This window comes from Leptonychotes weddellii, unplaced genomic scaffold, assembly GCF_054177405.1.
Source record: "Leptonychotes weddellii isolate Sample4059 unplaced genomic scaffold, ASM5417740v2 HiC_scaffold_300, whole genome shotgun sequence".
Taxonomy (NCBI): Eukaryota; Metazoa; Chordata; class Mammalia; order Carnivora; family Phocidae; genus Leptonychotes; species Leptonychotes weddellii.
The window spans coordinates 19,500-45,017 of NW_027895900.1; the positions used below are offsets into that span (position 1 = coordinate 19,500).

General features: G+C 48.1%; 1 protein-coding gene and 1 long non-coding RNA gene across 2 annotated transcripts; both read right to left on the reverse strand.

Moving 5' to 3' along the window:
• Window positions 1-10,378: 10,378 nt before the first annotated feature.
• On the reverse strand, window positions 10,379-13,072 carry LOC145719086 (A disintegrin and metalloproteinase with thrombospondin motifs 17-like). Its single transcript, XM_081810610.1, has 3 exons — window positions 11,581-13,072; window positions 10,660-11,099; window positions 10,379-10,444 (listed from the first exon to the last, which is right to left on the reverse strand). The coding sequence occupies exons 1-3, from the start codon at window positions 11,657-11,659 to the stop codon at window positions 10,379-10,381; spliced, it is 585 nt and encodes a 194-aa protein (XP_081666736.1). The 5' UTR covers window positions 11,660-13,072.
• Window positions 13,073-19,030: 5,958 nt separating this feature from the next.
• Window positions 19,031-25,315, reverse strand: LOC145719085 (uncharacterized). The gene is made up of 4 exons (XR_014142176.1): window positions 25,218-25,315; window positions 21,352-21,445; window positions 21,018-21,119; window positions 19,031-19,568 (listed from the first exon to the last, which is right to left on the reverse strand). It is a non-coding gene; the product is annotated as an uncharacterized LOC145719085 (long non-coding RNA).
• Between the last annotated feature and the right edge of the window lie 203 nt (window positions 25,316-25,518).

Here is a 25,518-nt window from a genome sequence, read left to right on the forward strand (position 1 = left end):
GAGGTGGAAGCGCCGGGAAGCGGAATGGGGCAGGTGTGTTGTGTCAGGACAGGCTCAACCGCAAGGTGTGGGAGAGGACCGATAGCAACTAGGAGAGTTTTGATGTCCGCAGGCGGGAACATTCCCAAGCCACCTTGGATCTAAAGATCACGTAGAGCCCGGGGTTGGCAAACGTCTTCTGGAAAGGACCAGATAGTAAGCATTTTAGGCCTTGTGGGCCATATGGTCTCCGTCATGGTTAAGTCCACACTGTCCTTTTAGCCGTAGACAGTAAATAAACAGATGGACGTGGCTATATTCAATAAAACTTTATTCCGACGTTGAGTAGCAATTAAATCCTGATGCATCAAACATCTCCTGAAGGGTTTAGCGGAGAGTGTTTGGTGCAGGGGAATGCAGGCTCTGTTCCCTGTTGCATGGCGTCTCTGCGGTCTCCAGAGATGTTTGGTATCTGTTTAAAGCAGATGCATAATTAGAGTAGATCATTACTTGTTTATGGGGCATGAAGCGTAAATCTCATGTTCCATTTCGCCTCTTCTGCTTTTGACTGTGGGCAGAGGCGTGGGCCTGTGGTGTTCTCCCTCCCTTATCTTGGAAAAGTTATGCAAGCTGCACTTCTTGGCTCTTCTAGGTGCAAGTATTGTTTTCTGTTTATGCTTTTTCATTTTATTTACGTTTCAGGGAGTCCTTAGACATTACCTAAGTCTTTGGAAGAGTTTCTATAACCGTATAATTTCAAAGCAATGAACTTGGGGTATGTGAGGCAGGTATTTCCACCCCCAGAGAATTTATGCAAGTTTGGATCAGCTGCCTCCTGTGAATGGGGCCAGCTCATGGAAGGCCAGCAGAATTGGAATCAGGTTAAATTTCACCTGAGTGGGCAGCAGAGAGGGAACTTTAAGGGATAGAATGGATGTCAGTGTCTGAAAAAGTCTGAAATGAGTGAATTGAAGGGGCTGTTTTCCATCCCCACACATGAGGACAGAGAGCAGGGGAGGCCCCTGCCAGCAGGTTTGGTCGGCTGAGCAGTCGCCATTCTTCCTTAATGAATGTAAGGTCAGGAGGGTCCACCCACCTGACTCTGTCCCTCCCTTCTGGGCTGAGGCCGTGGCCTGCCCGGGGTGTGCAATGAGAGAAATGTTGAGATCCGACAGGGACTCGGGAGCTCTGGGCCATGGAACTTTAAGAAGCCATACCCATTTGCCAGGCCCAGAGAGAGAGAGAGAAGGTCAGGGATGTTCCTGGCATGCTTTCCCAGGAGTCACAGCTACACTCTGTGGGATCCTTGCTTGGAGTCTCTCTCATCCTGGTTGGCCCCTGGGGTTGACCTGATGGCCCAGCCGAACCTGGCTCTGGCTGGTCAGCTCAACTGAAGCACAGGGGGCCATTTTGGTAGCACATTATTTGTGGTCTACTCAGGAGCTTTGCGAGAAGGCTCATCTCTGTTCCATGGGGGTAGACTGATAGGAACAGAGTGGGGCTGGGCTTAGTCAGTGAGCAGGTGGCTTGGAAGAGTTTTGGGGGACTCCATAATCAAGAGGGCAGCCTGCTTTTTTTCCATGACTCCTCTGATGAAGGGGGCAGGTTTGGGAGGTTGCTGTCTCTTCCTTTAGGATTATCAAACTCTCTTTTGATTGATTATAAAATTGCCTAGCTTTTTGATACAGCATCCCTTGATTGCATATAGACAGAAATCCACTGCGGCAAAAATTGTACGGTACGGAGAACATTTGGAAGGGAGTACGTAGACCAAACTACGGCGTCCTACACCGTCATATTGGTACACGTGTGGCAAAGGCACAGAGTCCTATGAGAGTCATCCCTTAATATTACCGAAGAACTCCTCGTGTACAAAGTAAATGTATTTGGAAAATGCACACACATTTTTAAAGCCTCATAAAAAGAAACAGTTGAGTGGACATTAAGGACATTAGGGAAAATAGGGAAAAGACAGTGTGAAGTTTGGAGGCGTGGAGGATTTGAAGGGGAGAACTTGGATGGATGGGAGAATTCTGAGGTGTCACACCCCTTCCTCTCGAAGGACGTTCATGTGGCCTCACGGTGACTTTCTGCCCCCCCTCCCCGCCCCGCTCATGGGCATCATGGCGGCCATGCGACTCTCCCCAGCGTCCCACCTACGGTCTGTAACTAGATTTCCGCATCTGAACTTTTATGTAGTTGGCAACATCATAAAAAAAAAAAGTGCAAGATGGGATGATAAACCAAAGACGTCTTAGACTGATTGCATTCTTGGGGCTTATTTCCTGAGCTTTGAAATGCTGCAGCTGCCTGGGTTTGGACGCGTGCAACAGGGGATGGTTTTGCAGCCAGTATGTCAGAGGGAGCCACGCATGGTCACTGCTGATCCTTTCCCTGTGCACGCCTCTGCACGCAGATGCACGGTCACGTTCTCATTCTTTAGGAAATGAGGCTGCACGGGCGTTTGGGGCTGTGATCCTAAGTGAGCCATCTCCTCTGAATGGTCCTGTGTGCAGCCCCAGGAGGGGTAAATAATATCAGCCTCGTGAGGCTGTTGATAGAATGAAGTAAGATAAAGTCTGTGAAATCATTTAGGGCGAGCCTGGCACAATAAGGCATTAAAAACACGTTTCTTCTGTTGCCCTCCGGGGCCCAGACTTTTCCAGTTATAAATCAACCAATCAGTCAACACTGTCGACTAAATGAACAGATCATTATCACACACCTGCCCTGTGTAGGACACTCTGGTGGGTTCGCAGCAAGCCTCAAAGCGGAATACAATGTGGGCCCTGTCTCAGAAGGCAGTCCAGGTTCGCACAGGAAGGAAGGTACACTGGAGCCTATAGGGTGGCTGAGGGGTAGAGCAGGGGTGGCTCTGGGGTGGGGTGGGGTCTTCAGGGAGAAGGATTAGAGCGGAAGGGGTTGTGCCTCAAGTTCTAAGAGGAAGGAGTGATGGCAGAGCCTCCAAAGCCAGGTTCTTCTCTAGATCAGGGGCCCACGAGGTGGCCGCGTAATGGGGATGGGGGTGGAGGTGGTTGTTTTAGGAGATGGTAGGAGAGGAACTGAACAGACAAGCATGTGGATTAGGTGAGGCCAGACCCTGGGTACCAACCTAAGGCATTTAGAATTTATCGTAGAGTGGTTCTCAACTTTGTTCCCTGGAGGATTCCTTACTCTCGTTGGTGGGCCCCATCTCCGGAGTTCCTGATCCAGTCTGTCTGGGTGGGCCTGAGAGCTTGAATTCCTAACAGGTTCCCAGGTGCTGCTGCTGGCTTGGGACCACATTTTGAGGATCACCGGCCTCGAGGCAACGGGGAACATTTCTGGCCGTTGACTGGGGGTTCCCTGGTCATAGCAGTGTGGGAGGTACTGGAGGAGGAGGGCATATGGAAGCACAAGGTGACGAGCCTCGAGCCTCGGGTTGTGGAAGCGGGAAGGAAGACGTCTGTGCAAGAGAGATTCTGAAGGAAGAGCTGACCGTCTTTGTGGCTGACTCTAGTGATCAGAAGCGGGGGGAGCTGGTGGTGACGGGCCCATGTTACAGGGGGGAGGCTGGCTTTGGGAAGAAGACCAAGAATCTGTTTAGGCACCTGGTGTTTGCAGAGGCAGCAGCTGGACTTTGCAGGGGGTTGTTGTGGTATTGGTATATAACTGGTATTAAGAGCTCGCCAGGAGATCTCAAAGAGCAGCCAGGGTTGAGAACCATGGTGCTGGCTTTTAGCTAGGTGCCGGAGACGCTGGGCACCTCCTGCCTTGAGTTAGATGTCTGGAGATAGCCTGGATTTGAACTGGACCTTCCTCTGACCCTGGGGCTCTAGGCCCTGCCCCGGCTTCCAGCCCCCAGCTGCCCCGGGGCCCCAGAAGCTGGGCGGGGCTGCACAGATTTGCATTCATCCTCTGGTCACCACCCATGCTGAGAAGTGAGACATGGGTCCTTCCAAGGCACGGCATCCATGAGCCTGAGGTTGCAGGAGATGAAAGGGGCCTGCAGACTTCATCTGAAGACGCATAGCTATAAAGGAAGGCCTGTGGCAGACAGAACTGGAGGCCCTGAGGCTGCTTGGTTTGAATGGATACAATAATCCTCCCCGAAGTGGTGCTCTTAAAAGAGATATCTGAAGTTTGCTAAGATGTGGTATCCTACCAAAGCAATATGTGTCCAATAAAATGCATCAGTTATCACCTGATAGTGTAACAGTTCTGAGTGGTTCCTTTGCGATTCTCTTTGTTCTGGGTGCTGGCTTTGAAGGGTTTCTGTACTGCGTTAGGAGAGCGTTATAAATCAGCTAGCGTTAACTCCAGCCCAGGCTCCGAAGCACGACGAGCCCTCCTGGCCACGTGGAAAATGCATGAGGGAGGTACTGACTTTTATCACCTCCGGACATCAGCACAACTTCTCAGCAGAATGGAGAAAATGCTTTTAAGATAATGTTAAAATCTATCTATCTATCTATCTATCTATACATCCGTCCTATAGATGCTCCGGAACTGAAGAACACACCTGTCTGAGGGGAGGACACCGCGTGACTGCCTGCCTTGCTGTCCTATAAAGACCTCACTGGAATTTCAGGGCCCGGGGAGCCCCTTCTTCAGGAGGCTGTGGCTCCTTGGTTAACTGGCGTGGGTCTTAAGTGGACTTCTCCCTGTCGATGGGTTAGTGTGGGTGGTTTGAGAGGATGGAGCAAATGGGGTTGTTAGCTTGTTTCCTGCGTGAGCAAGTCTGCTTCCAAGAAGCAAAAACAATTCTGTGACTGCAGGCCCTTCTGCAGCTGCCTCCACCTTTCTGGGCGGGCCTCAGCGGAGCTCCTGTGGAAGGAGCATGCCCGACCCCACACAGGCAAGATGGGCTTCCCAGCCTCCGCATCGAGTCCCACTGTCCCTGCCCTGGAGTGCCATCCAGAAACCCCCTGCAAAGTCCAGCTGCTGCCTCTGCAAACACCAGGTGCCTAAACAGATTCTTGGTCTTCTTCCCAAAGCCAGCCTCCCCCCTGTAACATGGGCCCGTCACCACCAGCTCCCCCCGCTTCTGATCACTAGAGTCAGCCACAAAGACGGTCAGCTCTTCCTTCAGAATCTCTCTTGCACAGATGTCTTCCTTCCCGCTTCCACAACCCGAGGCTCGAGGCTCGTCACCTTGTGCTTCCATATGCCCTCCTCCTCCAGTACCTCCCACACTGCTATGACCAGGGAACCCCCAGTCAACGGCCAGAAATGTTCCCCGTTGCCTCGAGGCCGGTGATCCTCAAAATGTGGTCCCAAGCCAGCAGCAGCACCTGGGAACCTGTTAGGAATTCAAGCTCTCAGGCCCACCCAGACAGACTGGATCAGGAACTCCGGAGATGGGGCCCACCAACGAGAGTAAGGAATCCTCCAGGGAACAAAGTTGAGAACCACTCTACGATAAATTCTAAATGCCTTAGGTTGGTACCCAGGGTCTGGCCTCACCTAATCCACATGCTTGTCTGTTCAGTTCCTCTCCTACCATCTCCTAAAACAACCACCTCCACCCCCATCCCCATCACGCGGCCACCTCGTGGGCCCCTGATCTAGAGAAGAACCTGGCTTTGGAGGCTCTGCCATCACTCCTTCCTCTTAGAACTTGAGGCACAACCCCTTCCGCTCTAATCCTTCTCCCTGAAGACCCCACCCCACCCCAGAGCCACCCCTGCTCTACCCCTCAGCCACCCTATAGGCTCCAGTGTACCTTCCTTCCTGTGCGAACCTGGACTGCCTTCTGAGACAGGGCCCACATTGTATTCCGCTTTGAGGCTTGCTGCGAACCCACCAGAGTGTCCTACACAGGGCAGGTGTGTGATAATGATCTGTTCATTTAGTCGACAGTGTTGACTGATTGGTTGATTTATAACTGGAAAAGTCTGGGCCCCGGAGGGCAACAGAAGAAACGTGTTTTTAATGCCTTATTGTGCCAGGCTCGCCCTAAATGATTTCACAGACTTTATCTTACTTCATTCTATCAACAGCCTCACGAGGCTGATATTATTTACCCCTCCTGGGGCTGCACACAGGACCATTCAGAGGAGATGGCTCACTTAGGATCACAGCCCCAAACGCCCGTGCAGCCTCATTTCCTAAAGAATGAGAACGTGACCGTGCATCTGCGTGCAGAGGCGTGCACAGGGAAAGGATCAGCAGTGACCATGCGTGGCTCCCTCTGACATACTGGCTGCAAAACCATCCCCTGTTGCACGCGTCCAAACCCAGGCAGCTGCAGCATTTCAAAGCTCAGGAAATAAGCCCCAAGAATGCAATCAGTCTAAGACGTCTTTGGTTTATCATCCCATCTTGCACTTTTTTCTTTTTTTATGATGTTGCCAACTACATAAAAGTTCAGATGCGGAAATCTAGTTACAGACCGTAGGTGGGACGCTGGGGAGAGTCGCATGGCCGCCATGATGCCCATGAGCGGGGCGGGGCGGGGAGGGGGGGCAGAAAGTCACCGTGAGGCCACATGAACGTCCTTCGAGAGGAAGGGGTGTGACACCTCAGAATTCTCCCATCCATCCAAGTTCTCCCCTTCAAATCCTCCACGCCTCCAAACTTCACACTGTCTTTTCCCTATTTTCCCTAATGTCCTTAATGTCCACTCAACTGTTTCTTTTTATGAGGCTTTAAAAATGTGTGTGCATTTTCCAAATACATTTACTTTGTACACGAGGAGTTCTTCGGTAATATTAAGGGATGACTCTCATAGGACTCTGTGCCTTTGCCACACGTGTACCAATATGACGGTGTAGGACGCCGTAGTTTGGTCTACGTACTCCCTTCCAAATGTTCTCCGTACCGTACAATTTTTGCCGCAGTGGATTTCTGTCTATATGCAATCAAGGGATGCTGTATCAAAAAGCTAGGCAATTTTATAATCAATCAAAAGAGAGTTTGATAATCCTAAAGGAAGAGACAGCAACCTCCCAAACCTGCCCCCTTCATCAGAGGAGTCATGGAAAAAAAGCAGGCTGCCCTCTTGATTATGGAGTCCCCCAAAACTCTTCCAAGCCACCTGCTCACTGACTAAGCCCAGCCCCACTCTGTTCCTATCAGTCTACCCCCATGGAACAGAGATGAGCCTTCTCGCAAAGCTCCTGAGTAGACCACAAATAATGTGCTACCAAAATGGCCCCCTGTGCTTCAGTTGAGCTGACCAGCCAGAGCCAGGTTCGGCTGGGCCATCAGGTCAACCCCAGGGGCCAACCAGGATGAGAGAGACTCCAAGCAAGGATCCCACAGAGTGTAGCTGTGACTCCTGGGAAAGCATGCCAGGAACATCCCTGACCTTCTCTCTCTCTCTCTGGGCCTGGCAAATGGGTATGGCTTCTTAAAGTTCCATGGCCCAGAGCTCCCGAGTCCCTGTCGGATCTCAACATTTCTCTCATTGCACACCCCGGGCAGGCCACGGCCTCAGCCCAGAAGGGAGGGACAGAGTCAGGTGGGTGGACCCTCCTGACCTTACATTCATTAAGGAAGAATGGCGACTGCTCAGCCGACCAAACCTGCTGGCAGGGGCCTCCCCTGCTCTCTGTCCTCATGTGTGGGGATGGAAAACAGCCCCTTCAATTCACTCATTTCAGACTTTTTCAGACACTGACATCCATTCTATCCCTTAAAGTTCCCTCTCTGCTGCCCACTCAGGTGAAATTTAACCTGATTCCAATTCTGCTGGCCTTCCATGAGCTGGCCCCATTCACAGGAGGCAGCTGATCCAAACTTGCATAAATTCTCTGGGGGTGGAAATACCTGCCTCACATACCCCAAGTTCATTGCTTTGAAATTATACGGTTATAGAAACTCTTCCAAAGACTTAGGTAATGTCTAAGGACTCCCTGAAACGTAAATAAAATGAAAAAGCATAAACAGAAAACAATACTTGCACCTAGAAGAGCCAAGAAGTGCAGCTTGCATAACTTTTCCAAGATAAGGGAGGGAGAACACCACAGGCCCACGCCTCTGCCCACAGTCAAAAGCAGAAGAGGCGAAATGGAACATGAGATTTACGCTTCATGCCCCATAAACAAGTAATGATCTACTCTAATTATGCATCTGCTTTAAACAGATACCAAACATCTCTGGAGACCGCAGAGACGCCATGCAACAGGGAACAGAGCCTGCATTCCCCTGCACCAAACACTCTCCGCTAAACCCTTCAGGAGATGTTTGATGCATCAGGATTTAATTGCTACTCAACGTCGGAATAAAGTTTTATTGAATATAGCCACGTCCATCTGTTTATTTACTGTCTACGGCTAAAAGGACAGTGTGGACTTAACCATGACGGAGACCATATGGCCCACAAGGCCTAAAATGCTTACTATCTGGTCCTTTCCAGAAGACGTTTGCCAACCCCGGGCTCTACGTGATCTTTAGATCCAAGGTGGCTTGGGAATGTTCCCGCCTGCGGACATCAAAACTCTCCTAGTTGCTATCGGTCCTCTCCCACACCTTGCGGTTGAGCCTGTCCTGACACAACACACCTGCCCCATTCCGCTTCCCGGCGCTTCCACCTCAGTCAACAGCGATTGACACATTACCAACCCCCTGAACTGTCTCGAGCACGTCTGAGAACCAAAATCAAAGTGAGGTAGGAGTGCCCTGCAAACTTGGCTATAGCCTGAGCTCCTGCTGCTCTCCTTTCCTGACATGTCTCAGGGCTACCTTGCGACCAAGAGGTCCCCTCCCAGTCACCACGCGGTCTCCTCCTTCCTGCCTTCGGCCCTTCCTCTGCAGAGGGCACTTAGGAAGAAGGGTCCGACGGCTAGCTCACATGAACAGGATGAACACGGCAGACTAAACACCAGAAGTGTCTGCTCCGGCAGGAATCTTAGAATCTCAAGTCCTCCAGGTCGGCCCGCAGCCGGCGCCCGCTGAACAGACTCTTGGCGGGGTTCCTTTATCTACAGCACAGCGCCCCCACATGGTACTGAAGGGAAGCACAGTCTTCTCGAACACCGGGGGACTGAAGTGAACCCTCGCCCCGCTCACAGCCCGGATGCCATCTGTGAGAGGGCCCGGCGTTCAACTCGGTGAGGATGTGGAATCAATGTTATCCAGACTTCCACCCTCAGCTCCTTACAGATAGCTCCTCGCTGGAAACTTTACACCGAGAAGTATAAACTCTGACCTCTAGAGAAACTCACCAAACCGCAGCAAATGGGATTCAGATGTTTCCACGTACAGTACAGTGATGTGACCTAGACTTTAAACACTTTGGCAAAAACAGGAAAAATGATGTGGGCCTTCCAGTCCCTCCCAGAACATGATACAGCCTTGACCCGAGTCCTACGGTGATCTGAGCCCTTCTCACTCCTCCTTAAGCCTCCTCACCCGCAGCCCACATTCTCTGCCCCTGTTCCACATTAGCTCCTAACAGGCTGCCTCCACGGTCCATTTTCCTTGTTTAACCGAAGACGCCAATTTCTCCCAGTAGATCACAGTCTGATCAGGACTCAGAACCGGCCTACAAGGAGAACTAGTGAAAGCCAATCCTAGGAAATTACCCCCCCTCCCCCACTCCCGGAGTTCCTCTACAGAGCTGGGAGGAAAGCAGAAGTCTTACATAAAGACTTGGACCCCCAGGCTCTCTGGATCTGCTGCAGATTCTCTAAGACTAGTTGCATACTATGTGGGTAAGGGCTAGAGAATTCTAGACGGTGGAGCAAGATAAGGCAGAGGTTGGGGAAGCAGTTTTCTTCTGCCAGGGAAGAACAGACACAAAAGAGTATCAGAAACCGCTTCCCCAGAGGCCAATCAGGACAAAATACAGAAACAACTCTGGCGTCTCATGCTCTGAGCCGATACCAGGCTTTGTTAGGGGCAGCCCATCCGCCAGCCATGCGCGCTCCTAGGGGGCATGATGGAGAAGCTGAGAAGCATGTGGCTGGGCACCAACGTACAGGGATCAAGTGTGAGCACAAGCAGGGCAGACGTGCACCAGAACGGCCCCCTGCCCCTGTGAGCGCTGTTACAGGTGCTTCTAATGCAGCCGGGCAGGGTCCCCGGGGTGGGGTAGCTACTGCCCCAGCAAGGGAGCTTCTGGGGACAGGAACAGGGTCTTATCACCAATGTAAGCACCCCCCAGGCCTGGCTGAGCATGGCTGCCAGACACATACCTGCTCGTGGTATAAGGGAAGAAGGGTATGAACACCCCCTCTCTTGGTTCTCACGGTTCAACTGAGAAGGTTAGTGCCCTGTCAGGGGACCCCATCAAACTGTCCTTTTCCGGGTACAGAAAGACTCGAGAGGACAGAAGGGAAGTGAATGCTCACTCACTACGCTACCCCCACAACCAAGAACAGATGAGATACACACCTATAGGTGTTCCCCGTGACACGCACACATACACAGCTGTGCAGGTGCAAAGAAATATGGGTGAAGTGCGCCTCTCGGTCTAGGGGCCCGACAGGTTTCGCCCCCGCCGGACCTGGGCTCCCCTGGGCGGCTGCTGCGTATCCCCCTATGCAACCCCGGAACGGCACAGTCCCCGTGTACTGCAGAGGTTCGGTACAGCCGGGGGAAGGCACTGGACAATCAGATGCTTCCACTCTCACCCTCTTTGCTCAGAGACCCTCTAGAAGGTCGGGGCGGGAGAGGGGAGGTTCCCTGCGGACGGCGGGAGAGCACCCCTGGAGGCTGAACTTCCCGCCCAGGCGCCGCCACCCCCAGCCCAACCTGCCCCGGGGACCACCCCCGGCGCCGCGACAGATCGACGGGCAGACCCGGAGGGGGCGCGCGCAGTACCAGGCCGCCGCCGGCGCCGCAGGCGCTGATTGAGACGAGGGAACCCGGGTGGCCGAGCACGCGGCCCGAGTAGAAGCACAGCTCGGCGGGCCGTCCGCGGCGCCCGGCCGCGCCCGCCTCCTCCACCTCGAAGCCGCGGGACAGGAAGCGCAGGTCGTGGCGAAGCTGCAGGTACAGGTCGCGCCCGAAGGCCGGCAGGTGCAGCAGCAGGGCGCGCTCGCCCGGCCGCACGCGCGGGGCGGCGGGGGGCGCGCGGGGGCGCCGGCGCTTTCGGGGCCCGGGGGCGCCGGGCAGCGGCGGCAGGTGCACGTCGTCGGGACGCACCCGCCGCGGCAGCACCACCTCCACGTCGGCCGCCGCGTCGCCGACAGCTGCGGGGAGAGAGGAGACGCGTCAGCGCGGCGGGGCCCGCCCGGCCGCCCTCCCTCCGGCCGCCCGCCGCGCACGGGGTCCAGCGCTGGGCACGCCGCGCCAGCGCGGGGACAGCGCGGCCCCGAGCGGGCGCTCCCCTCCTTTCCCTCGCCGCGGCACCTCCGTGCCGGCCAGCGCCTCCGCCCGGGCCCCGCGCCACCCGGGGAAAGGCTCCAGCGCGGCCGCCCGAGCACCTCCGGGGACGGCGGCGCGGCATCGGCGCCCGGAGACCCGGCGGCGGCGCGGCCGCCCGGGAGCCGCCTGGAGCCGGGTCGTCCGGCCGCGGCCCGCACCCCCTCGGCCCCAAGCGCTGTCAGCGGTCCGCCGCCGGACCCGGGCCGCGCAGGCAGGCGGGAGCCGCCAGGACGCCTCGGGAGGGCAGGAGGAAGGTGGCCGCGAGAGGCACGGGCGAGGAAGGGGCGGTGGGCGAGGGAGCGCTACCTGTGCCCGGGTCCAGTCCCCAAACCAGCAGCAGCAGCAAGGGCAGGACGAGAGGAGGCAGCAGGGCGCCGTCACACATGGTACTGGGGAGGAGCAGCCCCCCGGACGGTCGCGGCGGAGCAGGAGCGCTCGAGGCGGCGGCGCCAGCCGGAGTGAAGCCCTCCAGCCTTTGGAAAAAGTAATTAGCGCTGCGGACAAACCCAACGTGGTAAATCCCAAGCCCCGCCTTCTCCTCGGAAAACAGGAGGCGATTGGGCTCTCGCTTGCCCCTGCCCCGCCTCCCCCTCCCCCATTGGCTAGGACGGGTCTAAACCAGGGTGCGTAGTTAGGTTGTAAGCACTTTCTTACACGTGGTTTCTGGGCAGTGGCGAGGATGGGACACCAGGTGGCGCCAGAGAGCCCCTGGAGCTGCGCTTTCCAGGAGGACCTGGGAGGACACCTGACAGGTCTTCAGAGTTTGTCGTCCTTGTCACAATCCTCTCTGACCCTGCTGCCCAGCATCCCCAAAAAACAGGCCAGAAATCGTCCTGGACAACCGGTTTCATCCATAAAAGCATATTCTCTCTGCATCTAGAGTAAAACTAGTTTGGGTTGTTTGTGGCTGGGCACTTTCTGGCACACCTGAGTTTGCACCTGATGGCTACGTACAATGCGGGAGTGTTTAGCCAAAGCCTTCGCACTTCCTGTCGTCTTTATCCTCACAGAAGCCAGGAGTACAGGCATGATCACACCCTCTTACAGATTGAGAAACTGAGGGAGAGAGAGCTGAAGGAGCTTGCTAATTACCCGGTAAGTTTCTGTCAAAACAGGAGCTAGAATTCCTGGTCCTGACTTCCAGCCTGGTGCTGCTTACCACGAACAGCGAGCAAGAGGCTTCAAGAGCAGGCAGGTGTTTTTTGGGGGGGGCGGGGTGCTAGGAAACTTGCACAAAGTGGCAAAGTCTGGACTTCCAGTTGAGTTCATGCTTTTCCCACCAGAATATAACTGAAATTTGCAAGAAAGGTGATCCCTTCAGCTTGTGAGGAGCATCTTGTAGAAAACAAAACAAAACAGAATTAACTGAAGCATAACCGTTCTCAGGTCTCTCCCCCTCCCTTCCTTGTCCTGTTTTCTGTTTCTATTTTATCAAAGCAGAGAGGTTACCGTACTCCTACTGGACTCTGCTTGGGGCTTTCAGAATCTAAAATGTATCACGGGATTCCGTGTCATCAGAAGGAATCCAGAGGTGAAAACTGTCCGGCTTCCATGACATTTCATTAACCCTGGGAGTGGACTGCATCACTGGCTCTCAATAAAGCCCACCACTTTTACTACTGCAAACTTGCTGCTTGATGGATCCTCCAGGGAGTGGCTGATGGAATCCTTTTCTGCTCTGTCTATCCCTGCCCTCCACAGGGGCTGGCCACTGCCGGGCACTCAGCAGTCCATCCCCTACTCTAGGGGAAGCTACTTGCTGCTAGGTACCACGCACATCCACACGCGTCCAAACAAGGCTTGGCGCTTTTTCCCTCCCCCTTGACAGCGGCGTCAGCCAACTGCTGATGGCACAAGAAATCATGGGGAGTTTTTGGTGCAGCTTTGTAGCAAAAGAGCCACCTCACAGACCTGCCCCCTGAAAGCCAGGGAGCAGCCACCACTCTGCTTCGCAAGAACAATTACTTCTGCCACTGGAAGTAGTCCTTGTCAACCTATCAGATGATGCTCCAATGCATGAGTCCATAGGAGCATGCAAACTAAAGCACCAGCAAGATACTGTCTCATCCCCCAGGCTGTCCAAAACTAAAGAGCTGGGAAATATCAAGAATTGGAGAGGACATTCTCCTGCCCCTGGGTGGGAGTGTAAATTGGCACGGCCACTTTGAAGAACAATCGGGCAAACTGTAGTCAAATCTAAAATGTACACAACTCTGGGATTCCATGTCTGGTTAACTACCACCAAGAAACACTGGCGCACGTTTAAGAATGTTCACCACAGCGCCTTCTTAAGAGCAGACCTATTGAAAACCTGAATGTCCATCATTAGATAAATGGCTGCTAGAACACAAGGCATCGGTTTAAGCTCATATTTATAACACCGTGGAGAGAACTCCAAGACTGGTTATCATATATTTAAAAAAAAAAATCAAGTTGTGGAAGAATGCACATGAATGATAATACTTCCGTAAATACACACAGTATTAAATCATTTGTATGGTAAAATCCCAGGGAAAAGTCTGGAAGGATACACACTGAACTTTTTTAAGGTTTGGTGTTCTTTTTATATTAAATTGCATGAAAAGATGCCATTCAGTGTCCAGGCAGGATAATTGCTATCATTCAAGGTATTTCAAGCAGGGGAATTTAACACGGAGAATTGAGTACAAAAGTGAGGAAGAGTTAAAAAGGGGAAATTCAGTGATTATATGCTGCCCCCGCCCCTGCCCCTGTGGTGCATTCCAGCCCCAGGGGCCTCTGCTTCCTGCTGCACCACTGACCACACCATCACGGTTGGTTCTGGATCTACCAGATGCATGAACTAGACCGGGGCTCCGTGCCCATTGCCACACCAGCAACTTCCAGCACCTGTTGCACTGGATACTTATCTCTGTTCCTTGCCATCTGATCTCCTGCCAGGGCCTCTTTTTGGCAGAATCTAACAGGAAGCCAAAGAAATGTAGGGGAGACATGTCAGGGAGTCACAGCATGTAGGTTGCAGACTTTCAGTCTCAATGATGAAAAGCAGCCCTTAGAAGTCAGCATGTGGAGCTGAGAGACAGACCCCCTAAAGGTCTTAATCTGGCCTAGATGAGTCTGAATTCCCTCTGCCCTTCACCATTGAGTTCATCAGTCACCATTAAAGGTTTCAGCCTCCCTTCCAAAATGATCTTGTGTTTCAATACAATCCCTATCAAAATTCCATTGGCATTTTGCACAGAAATAGCAAAAACCCAAAATTCACATGGAAACACAAAAGACCCCAAAGAACCAAAGCAATGTTGAGAAAGAAGAACAAAGATGGAGGTATCCCACTGCCTGGTTTCAAGCTATATTACAAAGCTATAGCGACCAGAACAGTAGGGTACTGGCATGAAAACAGACACATAGACCAATGGAACAGAATCAAAAGCCCAGAAATAAACCCAGGTGTATATGGTCAACTAATATTTGACAAGGCAGCCAAGAATACTCAAGGAGAAAGGACAGTCTCTCTGATAAATGGTGATAGGAAAACTGGATGTTCACATGCAAAAGAATGAAATGAGACCCCTATCTTACACCACTCACAGAAATCAACTTGAGTTGGATTAAAGACTTAAATGTAAAACTTGAAACCATAAAACTCATAGAAGAAAGCACAGGAAACGGCTCCTTGGCATTGTTCTCGGCATTGATGTTTTTGGATGACACCAAAAGCACAAGGAACAAAAACCAAGAATCAACAAGTGGGACTACATCAAATCTAAAAGCTGCTTCTGCACAGCAAAAGCAACCTTCAACAAAATGGAAAGGCAACTCCAGAATGGGAGAAAATATCTGCAAACCATATATCTAAGAAGGGGGTGATATCCAAAATATATAGGGAAATCCAACAACTTAATAAAAAATAGGGGCACCTGGGTGGCTCAGTTGATTAAGCAACTGCCTTCGGCTCAGGTCATGATCCTGGAGTCCCAGGATCGAGTCCCGCATCGGGCTCCCTGCTCAGCGGGGAGTCTGCTTCTCCCTCTGACCCTCCCCCCCTCATGCTTTCTCTATCTCATTCTCTCTCTCTCAAATAAATAAAATCTTTAAAAAAAAAAAAACAACTTAATAAAAAAATAATCTGGGGCGCCTGGGTGGCTCAGTAGATTAAGTGTCTGACTCTCGGTTTCGGCTCAGGTCATGATCTCCGGGTCATGAGATTGAACCCCGCATCAAGCTCCACGCTCAGCCCGGAGTCAGCTTGGGATTTTCTCCCTCTCTCTCTACACCACCCCCCACTGCTTGTGCATGTGTCCTATCTCTCTCTCAGTCTCTCTCAAATAAATAAATAAAATCTTTAAAAATAATAATAATAATCCAACTAAAAAATGGGCAAAGGGCCCAAATAGACATTGTTCCAAAGAAGACATACAAATGGCCAACAGGTGCATGAAAAGATGCTCAACATCACTCATCATCAGGGAAAAGCAAAGCAGAACCGAAGATACCACCTCACACCCGTTAGGATAGCTGTTATCAAAAGGACAAGAGATCACAAACGTTGGCAAGGATGTGGAGAAAGGGGAGCCCCCATGCACTGTTGGAGGGAGTGTAAACTGGGTCAGCCACTAAGGAGAACAGTGTGTGGGTTCTTCAAAAACTTTAAAATAGAACTACCCTACGATCCAGCAATTCCATTTCCACGGAGACATCTGAAAGAAGACATGACACCAGGTGAAATAAGTCAGTCACAAAAAGACAAATACTATACAATTCCATGTATATGAGGTACCTAGAATAGTCAAATTCATAGACACACAAGGTAGAATGGTGATTCGCATGGGCCAGGGAGGGGAAATGAGAGGTGGTTTAACGTGTATCAAGTTTCCATTTGGAAAGATGAAAAAGTTCTGGAGATGGAGACTGGTGATGGTTGCACAACAGTGTGAATGTACTTAATGCCGCTGAACTATACACTGAAAATGGCTAAAATGGTAAGTTTTATGTTATGTGTATTTTTCCACAATAAAGGAATGCTTAAAAAAAAAAAAAGAAATTGGCTATGGTCTCAATTCATCTTAACACACACAAATAGCCTTGTCTTAATTTTGTGGAAGGGCGGGGCTTAATCCCATTTCATGGATGGAGCAGAGGGCTCAGGGTGAGGTTAAAACAAGACCAGTAAGCAGACAAAAACCCTACAGTTGGCAGTGATGATCTGAATGGGACGTAAGGGAAGCCATGCTCCGGGTCTGGGGGTCAAAACAATTTGTTGTGCTCATAGTTGACAAAACTCAACTTTTCAGCCTATCCACTTGTTTTTTGTGAACAGCTCTATTCTGGTGGGCAGTGGTCTTTTCTGATCATTTTGTCCAGCAATGGACCCCCAGCAGGTCAGGTATATTGCGTCTCTTGGCCTCTCTCTTCCAATGCTTCACAGCGGATGCTTGGGTTTGGATGTTGGTGGCCATGAGAGACCATCACTGTTATTGTGAGTGAAAGCAAGACAGACTCCTCCAAGACCCACCATTTCAAAGCCCATACTTAGAAATAGAGGGCCCAAGACCCAGACTGTGCAGAATATCAAGAGACCTGTAGGCATTGAAGCCAAACGTGATCCTCTTGAATTTTCCACTCAGGGCTTTCTTGAGCTGGTAATTGGTGAATCCAGGGGCCAAGACTCATGTGCAAATTTGATCTGTTTGTAGGTGGAAGGATGCCCCTGTACCCTAAAGATCAGTAGGCATTGGTGGGCTGTTGAGAGAGGGTGAGTGAGGGGATTCAGAGGGAGGGAGGGATTCCACACCACAAGCCTCCTCGTTGAGACTCAATTCACTTGGCTCTCCAGGCGAGGAGCCCTCCTTCTTGGCCACCCATGAGATGTCACATCCTCTCCAGCAGGGGGCGTCCAGCATCAGTCTTATCTTCCTAAGCCAGAATTGGTGTGAAATGCAGCCATCCCTGCTCCAAAGGCAAGGTTTTTCTGATTTATATTTCACCCTTTCCCTGGTGAGCCTGGATTCTGGCCTGAAATGCAGCTACTTGGCCAGCATCCTAGTCCTCTGAGTGAATCTTGCCCACCTCTCCCTGTGGGGTCTGCACGCTCCTCCCTGTACCTCCCTGGACCACAGGGTGCTGGCCACATTTGCTTCACCAGGAATGGGTGCTCTTGCCACAAGAGACCATACCTACCTGACTCCGGGAATGGCCCCTGTCTGGAAATTCCTGCTGTGCCCCATTCCTGCTCACCCAAACAGGCCTTCGGGGCGATAATGCAGAACAAGACCAAGTTCCTACTAATTTGAAAAGTGGTTTGTTTGTTTGTTTTTTTAAGTCTAGCTATTATTGTTCAATCAAGGTTGCTACTGGCCATACCCATTCCCAGTATCTTGGCTCTACCCACCCCCCAGGTTGTGCCCATGTGGTGGTCTCAGCCTGCCCAGAGCTGAGTGTCCACCAAAGAAGCCTTCATTGTTGAAAAGACAACTCTATCTTCATGTCCTTCTGAAGGTCACCAGAGGCCCCCTCTGGGTAGGAGGCAGCACTTGCAGCCCCCATGTGCCTGAATTAGCAGGATGAGGGCCTTTACTCTCTGACATGAGCACAGGGCTTCATCACAACTAATCCCTCTCCCCAGCGAACGAGAGAGAAAAGCAGTATATTTTCTGTTGTTCTGTAACACACCTTTCTCAGCATTTGCCCCTTGAGGGACCAGAGAGGTTCTCTCCCAGTTCTTCCTCTGCTCAAGGAAAGCAGCTTGTCCGAAATACTAGGCTAAAATGTGACGCCAGTACAGGATGGGAAACAGAAGTGACCCAAATTTATATGTGATTTTGGTAAATACAAATGATGATGGTTTGGATTGGTGAGGTGATGATAGAGTATTCAACAGGTGACAGCGGTCTGCAAACTCAGACAAAACCTAAGTTGGATTCTGTGATGGTTTTAAAATACACCTGACCCTTGAACAACATGGGTTTGAACTGTGCAGATCCACTTATGTGCAGATTATTTTTTTATATAAATACACTACAATACTCTATATGTATTTTTTCCTCCTTATGACTTTCTTATTAACAATTTCTTTTCTCTGGCTTACTTTATAGTAAGAATACGTACAACATGCAAAATATGTGTTAATTGACTGCTTATGTTATCGATCAGGCTTCTGGTCAACAGTAGGCTATTAGTAGTTAAGTTTTGGGGGAGTCAAAAGTTATATGCAGATGTTCAACTTACACAGGGGTCAGCACCTCTAACCCTCATGTTGTTCAAGGGTCAACTGTATATCTGCTAATTACGACCCTCTTCCCTTCCACAGGTGGAACCTAACTCCCCCACTTGGAAGTGTGCTACACTCACCGACTTGCTTCTAACAAGCAGAATGTATTGGGAGTGATGGAGTGAGGCTTTGTGATTACTGGGGCTAGGTCATAAAAAGAATACACTCTCTGCCTGTTGTTCTCTCTCTCTCTCTCTCGTTCTTTCTCTCTCTCACTCTCTTTCATCACTTACTTTGGTGGAAACCAGCGACTAGGTCATGAGGTTACTCAAGCAGCCTTGTGGAAAACCCAACGAAAAGGAAACCAACTTGCTAGAATCAACTAACTAGCCATGTGAGTGAATCACTTTGAAAGCAGATTTTCAGGGCGCCTGGGTGGCTTAGTTGGTTAAGTGTCTGACTCTTGATCTCAGCTCAGGTCTTGATCTCGGGGTCCTCAGTTCAAGCCCTGTGTTTAAAAACAAAAAAAAAAAGGCAGATTCTCCATCCTTAGTCAAGCCTTCAGAAGACTTCAGGCTCCAGCCTTAGAACCAGCCCCAAACATTATGAGCAGAGACAAGCCATCCCCTCTGTACCCTGGCTGAATCCATGACCCACAAAAACCAAGAGAAAATAAATTATAATTAGTTTTTTAAGCAACCAAGGGTTTTTTGGGGGGGGGGCAGGGGAGGAGTGCATAATTCGCTACACAGCAATAGTTAACTGATACAGACTCATAACGCATACTAAAATTAACTCCAAGATAAATTAAAGATTTGTATGGAAACATTCCTTCAATGGTGGCATGCAGGAGGTGGTCATTAGTTCAGTCTACTCAGAAGCCACCTGCAGGCTGAGCAAGGTGACTACATTCACCTGAGCAGCCAGAGAGCTGGTTTGTCCCCATCCATGGCTCCTTCACTAAGCCCTGGCCCAGGTCCAGGGATGAGACTGACTGGCTTGCCTGGCAAGCAGTGAGTGTGGGTGCTTGAATCCATGCCTACATGTGTTTGGCACCATCGAAAAGAAACGGGGAGTCTCAGTTCCCAGAAGGTAAGCAGAAACACTAAAAAAAAAAAAAAAGTCACACAAGAAGGACATAGAATCATAATACATGCTTGGCTCTGCACAGAACAACTTGTACATAGTCATCATAATGTAAACACTGTGAGATGATTTTCAACTGTTCAAATCAACCAGTGAGAAATGTCAGGATAAATCATTCTGGCTAAGAACCAACTGTAAAAATTATCACCCTGGAAAATGTACAAAGAATAAACATCAAAGGAAGAGAGGTGGGAGGTTAAAAAAAAAAATGACGAAAAGTATAAAGGGTAAGTATCCTCCCCTTCCAAAGTGGAGAAATCAAATAGCCTATGGCTAATAAAATAAGTAGAGGGATATATATGTTTTTTTGAATTACCCAGGCAACCAATAAAAGAAGTAAAAATCTCTTCTGTTGGGGTAGGAATGTGATAAAAGTGAGGTAAATCCTTATCCACTGTAGCAATAAATCAACTGATATATCTAATCTTGAGATCTAAAAAGCACTGGTATAAGAATATTTTTTTAATGAAATGAAGGAAGCTGTCAGAAAAACTAATAGAAATAGTTAAAAGGGAATGAGTCTGCAGTTAGAGTTGGAGCAGGGGTCATTGTTTCATGCTTCAAGAACTTTCTTATCATTTGCTTTCTTTGCTGAGTGTAGTATTTTGGATTTTTTAAAAAATTATTTATGTATTTATTTGAGAGAGAGAGAGCAAGCGAGCAAGGGGAGGTGCAGAGGGGCAGAGGGAGAGATAATCTCCATCGGACTTCATGCTGAGGGCAGAGCCCCATGCAGGGCTTGATCTCACAACCCTGAGACCATGACCTGAGCCAAAACCAAGAGTCAGATGCTTAACCCACTGAGCCACCCAAGGACCCCTGTGAATGTAGTATTTTGAAAAAATGCAATCTTTATAAAAATTCCAATGTGTTTCCACCTTTAATATACTTAACATATTGCTTTTGTGTTTTCGAGTAGGGTGCCTTTGTATAACGTAATATACACAAACAAACTACTTAACTTTAAATTAACCCCGTGAGGGGAAAAATAACATTATCTCCCATTATCAGATAGGCAAAGTGAATTGAGAAATGCTAATGACTTGCCCAAGATGACTTAGTAAATTATTTCCTTAAGGGTTATAACTTCTTAAAACATTGACCATTTCTGGGTCAGTCAGTTAAGCATCAGACTCTTGGTTTCAGCTCAGGTCATGATCTTGGGTCGTGGAATGAGCCCCACATCAGGCTACACACTCAGCTGGGAGTCTGCTTGGGATTCTCTCTCTCCTCTCCCTCTGCCCCTCCACCCACCCATGCACGCACTCTCTCTCTCTCAAATTAATTAATTAATTAAAAAAAAACAAAAACAAAAACCACTGACCAGTTCTTACAAGTGTCCATGAGATAAAGAGTCCCACTTTATGGATGAAAATGTAATAGCAACAAAGATACATAATTCTTTTACCCTGGATCCCAAGGAGCTAGTCGACGGCCATGGCTCCTAATTCCTCCCTGCATTGTTGCTTGCTCTGGGGGAACTGGTGACCATCAACACAGCATCTGGAAGCTGGAAACAAGAGGAAGCAAGTGAGGTGCAAAGGCCTCATCATAACCCTTTCTGTGAATATTATTAACCACATTCTACAGGTGGGGCCACTAGGGAGATATAAGCATTGTGCTCATTAAGGGCACACAGCGGGTCAATGGTAGCTTGGGGATTAGAATCAGTATTGGGGCACTGGAGTCAAGCCTCTGTCATTAAGGGGAGAAACTGGAAGAAAAAAAGGAAGTTCACTTGCCTGTGAATGGATCATATGGCTGTGTACTAAATCTGCCTCTAACTGAATGGTTTAAGGCAATGTTTTTGTCTCCTCAGATCCTCCGTGTTCTCATCTGTAAAAGGAGACAGTGAGCTAGATTATCTCCCTTTGGAACTTGAACTTGATTTTAGCCTAGCTGATGAAATCAGGTAAAGAATAAATTAAAATATTCCACTGGGAAAGGAGAAATAAAATTGCCTTTATTCACAGAGAGTATGATCATCTTTGTAGGAAATCTTAAGAAATCTATTTTTTGAAGTTATTGGGACTAATAAGTTCAGCAAGGATACAAGATACAAGATCAATATAAAAATTTCAATTGTATTTCTATACATTAGCAATGAACAATCAGAAATCAAAATTTAAAAATACCATTTATAACCGCACAAAAAATATGAAATACTTAGGGATAGGTCTGAAAAAAAGATGCCGAAGATATGTATGCTCAAACTACAAAACATCACAGAGCAAAATTTTAAAAGACCTAAATAACTGGGAGATGTACAATATTCATAAGACTCAATATTACTAAAATATCACTTCTCTCCAAATTGGTATACACATTTGATGCATCCTCAAACAAATTCCCAGCAGACTTTTGGAGGAACTGATAAGCTGAGTTTAAAATTCCTATGGAAATGCAAAAGTCCTAGAAAACAACTCTGAAAAAGAAAAAATTTGGTGGACTATCTGATTTCAAGATTTATTGTAAATTTATACTAATCAGGACGGCATGGTATTTGCATCAAGTCAGACAAAAGAAATCAATGGGACAGAAAATAGAACCCAGATATAGAACTGGACATATGCAGACTTTTGGAAAAGGTGCAAAGGTGAAGAAAGCAGTCTTTTTTTAAAATGTGGCTAGAAAATTTGTTTATCCATAGGAAAAAAACTAACATGTATACCTTGCATCATGTAGAAAATTAATTCAAAATGGAATAGAAACCTAAATGTAAAACTTAAAACTTCCAGAAGAAAATGTAGGGGAAAACCTTTGTGACTTTAAGGTAGGCAAAGATTTCTTAAGATATGACACCAAAAGAATGATCCATTGAAGGGCATAATGATAGACTGGACTTCCCTGTAACTGAACACATTTGCTCTATACAAAACACTGTTATCAAATGAAAAGACAAGGCACAGGTCAGGAGAACATATTTGCAAAGCATATATCTGATAGGATACTTATACCCAAAATATATATAGAACTCTCAAAACTCAATAATAACGCTATTCAAAAATGGTAAAAAGATTTGAATAGACATTTCTCCAAAGAAGTTTCACAAATGGCCAGTAAGCACATGAAAAGATGCTCAACGTCATTAATCACTAGGGAAATGCAAATCAAAATCACAATGAAATACCACCTCACACCCATTAGGATGGCTACTTTCAAAAACAATGGAAAATATGAAGTGTTGATGTGGAGAAACTGAAACCCTCATACATTGCTGGTGGAAATGGAAAATGTTACAGCCTCTGTATAAAAATACGGCAGTTCTGGGCGCCTGGGTGGCTCAGATGGTTAAGCGTCTGCCTTCGGCTCAGGTCATGATCCCAGGGTCCTGGGATCGAGTCCCGCATCGGGCTCCCTGCTAGGCGGGGAGCCTGCTTCTTTCTCTGCCTCTCTGACTCTCATGAATAAATAAATAAAAACATTTAAAAAAATAAATAAATAAAAAAAATAAATAAAAATACGGCAGTTCCTCAAAATGTCAATCACAGAATTACCATATAGGTCAGCATATGAGGTTGGAGAGTTGTGTAATGGGTATAGAGTTTCTGTGTAGAACAGAGGATAAAAAAAAGTTTTGAAAATAGTGGTAATGGTTGATCAACATTGTGAATGTACTTAATGCTACTGAACTATACACTTAAAAGTGGCTAAAATGGGGCACCTGGGTGGCTCAGTCATTAAGCGTCTGCCTTCGGCTTGGGTCGTGATCCCAGAGTCCTGGGATCAAGCCCTGCATCGGGCTCCCTACTCGGCGGGAAGCCTGCTTCTCCCTCTCCCACTCCCCCTGCTTGTGTTCCCTCTCTCGCTGTGTCTCTCTCTGTCAAATAAATAAAATCTTTAAAAAAAAAAAGTGGCTAAAATGATTTTATGTTACATATATTTTACCATGATAAGAAACTCAATAATAAGATGACACACACCCAATTAAAAAAAAAAAAAAAGGGCAGGGGCTCCTGGGTGGCTCTGTCGGTTAGGCAGCTGACTCTTGGTTTTGGCTCAGGTCATGATCTCAGGGTCCTGGGACCGAGCCCTGCATCAGGCTCTGCACTCAGTGGGGAGTCTGCTTGTGGGTTCTCTCTCTCCCTCTCCCTCTGCCCCTCCCCTTGCTCTTTCTCTCTCTCTCTCAAATAAATAAATAAATCTTTGAAAAAAGAAAAAAATGGCAAACTTTTATTCAACATAGTATTGGAAGTCCTTGCCACAGCAATCAAACAAGAAAAAGAAATAAGAGGCATCCATATTGGTAAAGAAGTTTTTAAACCGTCACTATTTGCAGATGACTTGACAGTATACGGAGAAACCCTACAGACTGCACCAACAAACTACTAGTAGTAATAAATGAATTCAATAAAGTTGCAGGATACAAAACTGATACCGCAAAATTGGTAGCATTTCTATATTCTAATAATGAAGTAGCAGAAAGAGAAATTAAGAAAACAATTCCATTTACAATTGAACCAAAAGAATAATTTAGCTCGGAATAAACTTAACCAAGGAGGTGAAAAACCTGTACTCTCAAAAACCGTAAAATATTAATGAAAGAAATTGAAGATGACACAAACAAATGGAAATATATTTCATGCTCATGAATTGGAAGAATTAACATTGTGAAAATGCCCATACTACCTGGAGCAATCTACAGATTCAGTGCAATCCCTAACAAAATACCAACAGCATTTTTCACAGAACTAGAACAAACAATACTGAATCCTTATGGGAGATCCCAAATAGCCAAAGCAATTCTGAGTAAGAAGAACAAAGCTGGAGACATCACAATTCCAGATTTCAAGATACACAGTAGGGCACTGACACAAAAATGGACCCATAGATCAATAAAGCAGAACAGAGAGCCCAGAAATAAACTTATCTTATACGGTCAATTAATCTATGACAAAGGAGACAAGAATATACAATGGGGAAAAAACAGTCTCTTCAATAAATGGTGCTGGGAACACTGGACAGCTACATGCAAAAGCATCAAACTAAACCACTTTCTTACACCATACAAAAATATAAACACAAAGTGGACTAAAGACCTAAATGTGAGACCTAAAACCATAAGCATCCTAGAAGAGAACACAGGCAGTAATTTCTCTGACATTGGCCATAACAACATTTGTCTAAGATCTGTCTCCTAAGACAAGGGAAACAAAAGCAAAAATAAACTACTGGGACCACATCAAAATAAAAAGCTTTTGCCCAGCAAAGAAAACCATCAACAGAACAACAACAACAAAAACCTACAACCTACTGAAGATATTTGAAAATGCTATCTCTAATAAGGGGTTAATATCAAAAATATGTAAGGAACTTATACAACCCAACACCAAAACAAACAGACAAATAATCCTATTAAAAAAATGGGCAGGGCGCCTGGGTGGCTCAGTCGGTTAAGCGACTGCCTTCGGCTCAGGTCATGATCCTGGAGTCCAGGGATCGAGTCCCGCATCGGGCTCCCTGCTCAGCGGGGAGTCTGCTTCTCCCTCTGACCCTCCTCCCTCTCGTGCTCTCTGTCTCTCATTCTCTCTCTCGCAAATAAATAATAAATAAATAAATAAATAAAAATAAAAAAACAACAACAAAAAAATGGGCAGAGGAGGGGCACCTGGGTGGCTCAGTCAAATATCTGACTCTTGATTTCAGCTCAGGTCATCATCTAGTGCTTGAGATTCTCTCTCTCCCTCTCTCTCTCCCTTTGCCTTTCTCCTCCCTTTCTAAAAAAAAAAAAAAAAAAATTAAATTTAAATAAATAAATAAATAATGAGGAGAGGACCTGTATAGACATTTTTCCAAAGAAGACATACAGATGGCAAACAGACACCTGAAAAGATGCTTAACAGCACTAATCATCAGGGCAATGCAAATCAAAACGACAATTAGGTATCACCTCACACCTGTCAGAATGG

What these genes read in the sequence shown, in the direction of transcription:
- LOC145719086 (XM_081810610.1), bottom strand. Translation starts at nt 11,659, where the DNA reads ATGTGTGACGGCGCCCTGCTGCCTCCTCTCGTCCTGCCCTTGCTGCTG. An exon ending in GGGACTGGACCCGGGCACAG is followed by an intron (nt 11,100 to 11,580) that starts GTAGCGCTCCCT and finishes CTCTCCCCGCAG; the next exon opens with CTGTCGGCGACGCGGCGGCC. An exon ending in GGGGGTGGTCCCCGGGGCAG is followed by an intron (nt 10,445 to 10,659) that starts GTTGGGCTGGGG and finishes GGGGTTGCATAG; the next exon opens with GGGGATACGCAGCAGCCGCC.